Below are 9,796 nucleotides of genomic sequence, written 5' to 3'. Positions count from 1 at the left end.
CTTGGACATCTGTGAGTTTTCTTCATTATTTCCTACAGGATTTAAGATGCTGAATTCATTTATTCGTTTGTTTTATAGTATATAGTTTCTAGTTCATAATTTATTTATATTCCTAAAGTGCTTACTTTTGAGTGTTAAAGGAATAGTTCACCCAAAAATGACGATTTGCTGAAAATGCACTCACTCTCGGGACATCCAAGATGAGTTTGTTTCTTCATCAGATTTGGAGAAATGTAGCATTACAGAAGTTGCTCACCAGTGGATCCTTTGCAGTGAATGGGTGCCGTCAGAATGAGAGTCCAAACATTCATGTCTTGTGAAGATAAAATCTGTGTGTTTGTAAGAAACAAACCCACCAAGGCGTTTTAATTTTGAACTGTTGCTTCTGGCTAAAATAGAAGTCCATAATAACACTTTTTACAGTGAACAAGTCCATCCCCTGTCGTTCTCTTGGATAAAAATCCACTAATATGTTTGTTAAGAAATTATTTGACCTGTTTCTTTTACTTGTAAGCAGTGCTTGATCTATGCATATTTCTCTCCTGATTCAGACGAGACAAATTGAAGAAGGCAATATTATGAATAGAGCACTCATATTTTAGCTGGACATGTTTCTTGCAAATGTGCAGCTTTTATTGTGATGTTTTTATAAGCTGTTTGGACTCTCTTTCTTACGGCACCCATTCACTGCAGAGGATCCACTGGTGAGCAAGAGATGGAATGCTATATTTATCCAAATCAGTTTCTGTGAAGAAACAAACTCACCTATATCTAGGCTGGCCAGAGTGTGAGCACATTTTCAGCATATTCTCATTTTCGAGTGAACAATTGCTTTAAGCGAACTTTTGTGCTTTTATCCTTTTACTATGTAAATATGTTAATGGTGCTTTTATGTAGTCACTAAGTAAGTAAATTAAGTAACAACTAGATAAATGGTGAGCAGTGGACGTGCAGGTGACTGAATGACCTGACGTGGACCTGCAAATCATACGTTTATGTGAATGTGTCGCTAACTAATGAGTCATTTGATCATTTTACTTGCCTGATGCTGACAGAACCAACTGTTAATGCTGGTGTCCTGGAGTTATTGTGCAGAATAGAATACAATAGAATAGAATGCATATTGTAAAAAAAAAGTTGATGGAAAAAAAAAAATGTTTTCTATATATTATCAATATAGAATATTTTTCTTATTGAATAAAAAGAGCAAAAAGTTTTATTAAAATATTTCTAGTGCAACTGAGTGCCAAAATGAAATTTGCTCTCGGAATAATATTAAAAACAACAGAGAATGATTTTATTCTGATATTTGACTTAGTAGGAATAAATACTAAAAGGATAGGTACTTTAATAATGTGAAATATACCAATAAATAAACATTAAAGGATAAGTACAATAATACTTATGGCGGACATTCGTATAGTGATCAAACCCATTAAAAAGTTTTAAAAAGCAAGCAATCACATTTTTAATGGACAAAAAAAAAATCTATATTAAATGCTTGCTTCCACATGATGCAGACAAATATTTTTAAAGTCTTCTACGGTATATGTTGTGGAAAAAAGCATAGACCTATTTCATCATTTGCTTGCAAAGTGAAGAAAATAGGAAGTTTTAAGCCTTAATCAGAATTCAAATACACTTTGAGAACATCATGTAGGCAAATAATGAGGAGAAGGCCAGTCCTCACTCCATCCCTGAACCTGTTGATATCAGCAGAGCAAAAGATGATTTGTCAGCATTGTATATTGTTACGAGCATTTCAAACGTCTTCACTTGTTTGTTTGTGAGGAGATTATACAAAATTGGCCCCCATGCGAATAGTTAAACCGTGCACGCGCGCGCGTCCGTGGTGAGGGAGGTCCTCGCGCTGCGACTCTGAGCTGACTCGACTACATGCTGCTCGTTCATGCGGATTACAGACTTTACATGGCACTTCAGACATGCACTAAAGAAATAAACAAAGCACAACAATTCCGTTCGGCAGACTAAGAGCAAAAGATAGAAGAAGATGTTCGACCTGTGAAGAACAACTGCTGTGGACCGCTGTTATAAAGGTGAGAACAGACGCACTCCTACGTACAGGTAAATTCAGACACTTACGAGTTATGACTTATAAATGCCAAAGTAGATAGAACTTAGAGAAGTTATTGCATTTAAAAAATAGTTGCAATAAAACATTGCTTAGGCTTCTACGTTAACGAATGTCGTTAAGTTTGGTATCTGTCATTCACCTTCACCACCCTGATCTTTATAAAGGCTAATAAAAGATTTGTCGTTTTATTAGTTTCAATAAATAAATGCAATAAATGAATACTAACAGCCTATCTGTCTGGTTGTCAAATCGATAGATTTCGTAATTTTCTCAAGTTTCATGTCTGAATGAAAGACTTTTTGCGTAGATTGTCTCCATACTGCAACTGACCACTGGATGTCTCCAAAAATACCATAACAGTTTAGTCTCTAAGACCCATGTGTCATAATCAGTCATGCACTAGTTATGTGAGGCTGAAATTCACTGAATTATTCACTGAAAACCTTCTCTAATGACATATGGTGCAGGTCGGAGTTATGACTCTTGAGAACTGTTAGATTTTTATTGATGTCCAACAACATGCATCATATTTGATCTGAGAGGATTTGCTGGAAATAGGCTACTTCTGTCACGAAAACAAATTCCTCGTATGTGTGAACATACCTGGCAATAAAAGTCATTCTGATTCTGATTCTTATGTTTTAGCCTGTTCCTCATATAGTGAGGCCAGCAGGGGGTGCTCACCCTGTGGTCTGTGTGGGTCCTAGCGCCCCAGTGTAGTGACGGGGACACTATTCTGTCAACAAGCACCGTCCTTCGGATGAGACGTTAAACCAAGGTCCTGACTCTCTGTGGTCATTAAAAATCCCAGGATGTTTTTCGAAAAGAGTAGAGGTGTGATCGGCATCCTGGCTAAATTCGCCCACTGGCCTCTGACCATCATGGCCTCCTAACAATCCCCATATCTGCTGATTGGCTTCATCACTCTGTCTCCTCTCCACCAGTAAGCTGGTGTTTGGTGGGCGTTCTGGCGCACTATGGCTGCCGTCGCATCATTCAGGTGGATGCTGCACACTGGTGGTGGACGAGGAGATACCCCCTCACAATGTAAAGCACTTTGAGTGCCTAGAAAAGTGCTATATAAATGTTATGAATAATAATTATTATTATATATAGCTTACAAAAATATACTTACAAAAATAGGCTCCTGAGCTTTATCAAATAAACCATTATATATGTGAAAAGTATCATCAACATGTCGGCAACTCAGGGAACTAACACACACACACACACACACACACACACACACACTCACTCATTTGCTGTTGTCTGCACAGAAGCATTAGCCTGTGCCTTCAGGATGTTGACTACACCCTTTTTATTGTATGGCTGTTTTCTTCACTAAGTGTTGTTTTACCAGCAAGCTGTTCACTCAGAATGTGGTTTATATGATCCAGTGCATGAGTGAGTGGTCTAGAAGATTAAGCCAAAAGCGGTTTACAGTGTTTTGCCAGTAATTAACTTTTTCCCCATTTATTGACTGACAGCTCTCCTGTCCCCATGTTGAGAGAAATCGGGAGTACGTGCAGATGTGTTGTATGTGTGTGTGTGAACATGATGCTTACTGTAGTTCCAGATTAAACGTGAACCTGCATTTATTTATCTCACTTGCACAAAAACAGAGTTAGTATTATCTAAAATCAATAAAAACAGAAATGCAAACTTGCTATAATTATTTTAATTATTTACACACACACACATAGATAGAGGCCAGATATAAAGTGCAGTCATAAATGGATTTGTTGTCCAAAGTGAAATGCTTTTGATGGTTTCCTGTGGTCTGAAAGTTTAGTCTCCGACAGCACACAAGCTGACGTCAGATTTTTTGATACATAGGCTGAATATCATTGTGCTGGTTATAGAATATGTGGTATATAATCTACAACCCGAATTCCGGAAAAGTTGGGACGTTTTTTTAAATTTTAATAAAATGAAAACTAAAGGAATTTCAAATCACATGAGCCAATATTTTATTCACAATAGAACATAGATAACGTAGCAAATGTTTAAACTGAGAAATTTTACACTTTTATCCACTTAATTAGCTCATTTAAAATTTAATGCCTGCTACAGGTCTCAAAAAAGTTGGCACGGGGGCAACAAATGGCTAAAAAAGCAAGCAGTTTTGAAAAGATTCAGCTGGGAGAACATCTAGTGATTAATTAAGTTAATTGATATCAGGTCTGTAACATGATTAGCTATAAAAGCTTTGTCTTAGAGAAGCAGAGTCTCTCAGAAGTAAAGATGGGCAGAGGCTCTCCAATCTGTAAAAGACTGCGTAAAAAAATTGTGGAAAACTTTAAAAACAATGTTCCTCAACGTCAAATTGCAAAGGCTTTGCAAATCTCATCATCTACAGTGCATAACATCATCAAAAGATTCAGAGAAACTGGAGAAATCTCTGTGCGTAAGGGACAAGGCCGGAGACCTTTATTGGATGCCCGTGGGCTTCGGGCTCTCAGACGACACTGCATCACTCATCGGCATGATTGTGTCAATGACATTACTAAATGGGCCCAGGAATACTTTCAGAAACCACTGTCGGTAAACACAATCCGCCGTGCCATCAGCAGATGCCAACTAAAGCTCTATCATGCAAAAAGGAAGCCATATGTGAACATGGTCCAGAAGCGCCGTCGTGTCCTGTGGGCCAAGGCTCATTTAAAATGGACTATTTCAAAGTGGAATAGTGTTTATGGTCAGACGAGTCCAAATTTGACATTCTTGTTGGAAATCACAGACGCTGTGTCCTCCGGGCTAAAGAGGAGGGAGACCTTCCAGCATGTTATCAGCGTTCAGTTCAAAAGCCAGCATCTCTGATGGTATGGGGGTGCATAAGTGCATACGGTATGGGCAGCTTGCATGTTTTGGAAGGCTCTGTGAATGCTGAAAGGTATATAAAGGTTTTAGAGCAACATATGCTTCCCTCCAAACAACGTCTATTTCAGGGAAGGCCTTGTTTATTTCAGCAGGACAATGCAAAACCACATACTGCAGCTATAACAACAGCATGGCTTCGTCGTAGAAGAGTCCGGGTGCTAACCTGGCCTGCCTGCAGTCCAGATCTTTCACCTATAGAGAACATTTGGCGCATCATTAAATGAAAAATACGTCAAAGACGACCACGAACTCTTCAGCAGCTGGAAATCTATATAAGGCAAGAATGGGACCAAATTCCAACAGCAAAACTCCAGCAACTCATAGCCTCAATGCCCAGACGTCTTCAAACTGTTTTGAAAAGAAAAGGAGATGCTACACCATGGTAAACATGCCCCGTCCCAACTATTTTGAGACCTGTAGCAGAAATCAAAATTGAAATGAGCTCATTTTGTGCATAAAATTGTAAACTTTCTCAGTTTAAACATTTGCTATGTTATCTATGTTCTATTGTGAATAAAATATTGGCTCATGTGATTTGAAAGTCTTTTAGTTTTCATTTTATTAAAATTTAAAAAACGTCCCAACTTTTCCGGAATTCGGGTTGTATTTGACATAACCCATCCCTAAACTACCCAATAAAACAGCACAGACTAAGATTACTCATTACAAATGGTCTCTTCCTATCTTATTGGGTCACAATAAACTGCAGTGTGTGTACTGTAGCAGAGCAGTTTAGTCAAAGGTCTGACTATATGAGACTAGGAAGAGTCTGACATTGTACATCTGTAATTGGTATCATGAGGAACACATGATGTGTATGAGCGAATGAGGGAAGGAAGCTCTATGAAGGATGGTAATACAGAGGAAACGTGGCTTTGATATATTAAAAACATTGGCTGATATGCAGCATGTTCATCCGTTACTGTTCAGGTACAGTTACAGGAGGAGAAACCCTGGACACATCACATCGGATTCACTCATGGATCTCACCCTAGACTTACCCTGCAGATGTCCTCGCTGTGAGTAAGGGATCAACCGTTACGCTAACCTTTTATTAGTGGTTCATGGTTTTAGCTGGATCTTTCTCAAAACCATTTTTACTCACCCTCACGTCAGTCCAAAACCTATGCTTTTTTTTTTTAGCACAGAAGAAGAATTTTTTCTTCTGTTATGAATTCATTGGAGAGCTTTGTGCATAGAACAAAACACTTTTCCAAGCACAAAGCTACAGTAGGACTTGATTTCAAAAGACACGAGATATAGAGCACCAGTCATTAATGGTGTTTCTATGGTGTTTTATTGTTCATTTAGGAGTATTTCAATTTCTAAAATGCTGTAAATTTCTTCAAAAAATATATTTACAAATATTATTTTGTGTTGTATGAAAAAATACAGCATTTGAAATGATTAATGACTCTTTGCAAAGGTTGTTCTTTGCATTTCATGGTTGAAGAATTATTGATCTATTGTGGTAAGTTTCCGGCTTTACACAAGCTTTTTAGGGTTGTGGTATAATAATGTGCTACATTATCACTGCTCAGTTCTGGTTATCTGCTTGAATGTTATTCACATGACCTATTTTAATGTGACCCACAACATGTGTGACATCATTTTCATTCATTTTTAAGTCTTTTGTGATGTTTTAACTTAATATATTTAACTTATTATTACAAAGTGATTTAATGAAAAAAAAGAAGATGAAAAATAAAAAAAATTTTGTTCAGAGAAAATCAATAAATAAAGCCTATGGATCCAATTTATTTCCAAATATGAAAGCAGCCCAGATCAGATTTGAAATTCATGATTTAAACTCAATATCATTTTTTTTTTTTAGGTGGTGAGGGCATCTTCAAGATGAAAAGTAACTGGAAGACCACCAAGATACTGGGATTAATGATGTTAGCAAACTTCCTGATCTACATTGCGGTGGAAGTGTCCAGAAGCTATGGGCAGGGGCAACACATCAACAAACGACGGAGACTGACGACCAAAAAGTTCTGGAAGAAGCCGGAGTTCAGTCCAGCATTCTGGAATCGGGAGCAGAAGCGTCTCGATGATATCTACTACCTGCCACTTGCTAATGGCAGTGAGGCCCCGCGTGACTTCAGAGGAATCCCACGCTGGCTGAATCACATGAGTTCTTGCAAGCCGGACAGCAGGGTGACAACAGAGATTGAAGACTTTAAGTCCCTACCACAGCGATTCCAGGACTTCTTGTTGTACATGGGATGTAGGTCATACCCCTTGATAATGGATGCACCCAAAGTGTGTTCTGAACCACCATACCTCTTGCTAGCAGTAAAATCCATTGCGCCACATTTTGACCGACGGCAGGCCATCCGGGAATCATGGGGCCGTGCTGGGATCTTCGACGGCGAGCGAATTGCGACAGTATTCCTACTTGGCAACACGGCAGCGACGGACCACTTCCCTGACTTTTCAGACATGGTCAAGCACGAAGCGGCGTTGTACGGCGATGTCCTGCAGTGGGATTATCGAGACACGTTCTTCAATCTCACCTTAAAGGAAGTCCTCTTCCTGGAGTGGTTTGGGAGCCATTGCGCTTCTGCCAAGTATGTGTTTAAATGCGACGACGACGTTTTCGTCAATACGCAGCATATGCTGGCTTACTTAGGCAACTTTTCAGTGTCCAAGACAAAAGACATTTTCATTGGCGATGTGATCACTAATGCTGGACCACACCGGACCAGACACCTCAAGTATTACATCCCTGAGAGCCTGTTTCGTGGGATTTACCCTCCATACGCAGGTGGCGGAGGCTACCTGTATTCAGGTAGTCTGGGGCAGCGGTTAAGAATGATCTCTCGTCTGGTCACGTTGTACCCGATTGACGATGTGTTTACAGGGATGTGTCTGAAGAGACTGGGACTAGTACCAGAGAAACACATGGGCTTTAAGACTTTTGATATTGAGGAGAAGCACAGAGAGAATCCTTGTGCTTACAAAAGTCTGATTCTGGTCCATCCCAGGAGCCCACAGGACATGATAAAGATCTGGTCTTGGATTAATGACCCTAAAGTAAAATGTTGCATCAAAACTACACTGGACACAAAGGGCGCGAATGCGAAGCAGCAAATGCAAATAAAACGTAATGACTGTAAACCGATGCCCTCTTAACAAAAATATAGCTAACAAAAAAGTGTTCCAAGCTATATTTTAATGTTCTCTGAATATCCTGCATTTGAATATATATATTTATTTTATTTTTTTATAAATGTTTTTTTCTTGGTTCTGTGAACACTTAGGAACATTCAATTATATCATTTTGCAAACATCATGGTAATGTTACATTTGAATGTTCTCTGAAAATTCTAAAACAATTTTTTAAAAACGGATAGTTCTGGTGCTTGATTCTGATTGGTTGAGTCGCGTTCAAAGCTGTTATAGCTAGTGTAAATTACACTATAAACATACACCTTTGTTTACTTCTGTGTGTTGCTTGGCAACCACTTTGTTGGAACCACAACTGTTTCTGAGGAACTACATTGTTTGGTGGAACAATACTGTTTTTATTTATATAATTACACTTTATTTGTTGTGTTTTATTCTGTGAAACCTTGCTGTGTATATGGAATAATTTATAAAGAGCAATAACCCCTGTGAAGCCGTGGTCACTTAGCTGTTATAAATTCACTGTAAACCACGGCTCCTTGGGGGTTACTAATTTAGTAACATTTAAAAAAAGTTAGATGAATGTCCAACAAAAACATTTCAGTAAAAAGTAAAAATGTTCTATTAATGTTACTAGAAGAACATTTGAGAGAACTGTGCTAGAACATTTTGAGAATGCTCTCTGTTAGCTGGGTCCACATACTCAAGACACTTTTTTGCAATGAGACCAGAAACCTCCATTTAGAAAGTTTTAATTTCATGCTCTTCACTTTTTAAGAACTTGAATTAGACCTGCATTAAACCTCTCAGAGGGTTTGTGCTGCGTTTACACCGTTTTTGCCTTTGTTTAATCAAAATGAGGTAAATATGATGCAGTATGATGCATGTTGACATAAAGAAATCAGGGTGTATTTTTTATAACAAGAAAGGGCAAAATGTATGTTTATTTTGTGTATTTGTATGTTGTTGTTTTAATTCATGCCTGCATTTGTGTGTGGAAAAGTATAGCTGAGCTGTTTTGACCACTTGTATTAAACCTCTGTGTTCTCAGGAAGCTTCTGTTTGATTGTTCTCCAACTACGTTATCAACACAAGGATAAAAATAGCTGTTTTATGGCACTGTTTGTGCAAGTGAGCTGTGACCATTGTTGTAGGGCAACATACGGTAGGACACTTGCAACACACAGTGTTGCAATCCAAATCCTATTACTGTATAATTCTTCCATAGGGAAGACGAGCCAAAGGATGAGATTTCCACGTCCTATCTTGTGTGATATTCAGTAATTTGTTCAGTACAAGCCAAAATTGTGATTAAGGATAAAATTGTACTGAAAACATTCTGAAATAGGTACTAAAGTTACTACTAAAGTTATATTTATGTTTTGAAAGTAAGTTAGCTGTTTATGATCACATTTGATCCTGGTCCTCACAAATCGTTGTCAAAAATCCAGTAATTTAGTTTTAAATTGGATTTAAAACAAAACCTGAGTTTGTTTTGAGGCAATATTTGATTCAAAGGTTTTATTTGCTACAACAGTCTTCAAACCTATAATTTTGCAGTTACAAGCAAGCTTACATTCAGATTCAAAATAAAGCAGCAGTATAGATACTGTATATCTTTGTGTATGGGACATGTAAAAAAAAAACAGTACTTACAGAGTACTCACTTCAAGCACTCTGCCATGATAT

At 38.1% G+C, this 9,796-nt stretch overlaps 1 protein-coding gene across 3 annotated transcripts; it reads left to right on the top strand.

Annotated features, from left to right (window-relative positions):
• Window positions 1–1,914: 1,914 nt before the first annotated feature.
• Window positions 1,915–8,379, top strand: LOC132142029 (N-acetyllactosaminide beta-1,3-N-acetylglucosaminyltransferase 2-like). 3 transcript variants are annotated; one of them, XM_059551667.1, is made up of 3 exons: window positions 1,915–2,057; window positions 5,906–5,994; window positions 6,810–8,379. In XM_059551667.1, exons 2-3 carry the CDS (start codon window positions 5,955–5,957, stop codon window positions 8,111–8,113), a joined length of 1,344 nt encoding a protein of 447 aa, XP_059407650.1. In that variant the 5' UTR covers window positions 1,915–2,057; window positions 5,906–5,954; the 3' UTR covers window positions 8,114–8,379. The 3 variants fall into 3 exon arrangements, with proteins under 3 accessions (XP_059407650.1, XP_059407651.1, XP_059407649.1); XM_059551668.1 differs by lacking the exon at window positions 5,906–5,994; XM_059551666.1 differs by lacking the exon at window positions 1,915–2,057 and having other exon boundaries at window positions 5,645–5,994.
• The last annotated feature ends 1,417 nt before the right edge of the window (window positions 8,380–9,796 follow it).

The sequence above is a fragment of the Carassius carassius genome, chromosome 6, assembly GCF_963082965.1.
Source record: "Carassius carassius chromosome 6, fCarCar2.1, whole genome shotgun sequence".
NCBI lineage: Eukaryota > Metazoa > Chordata > Actinopteri > Cypriniformes > Cyprinidae > Carassius > Carassius carassius.
Note: the sequence above shows the minus strand (reverse complement) of the source record. Positions and strands in the feature narration are given on the sequence as shown.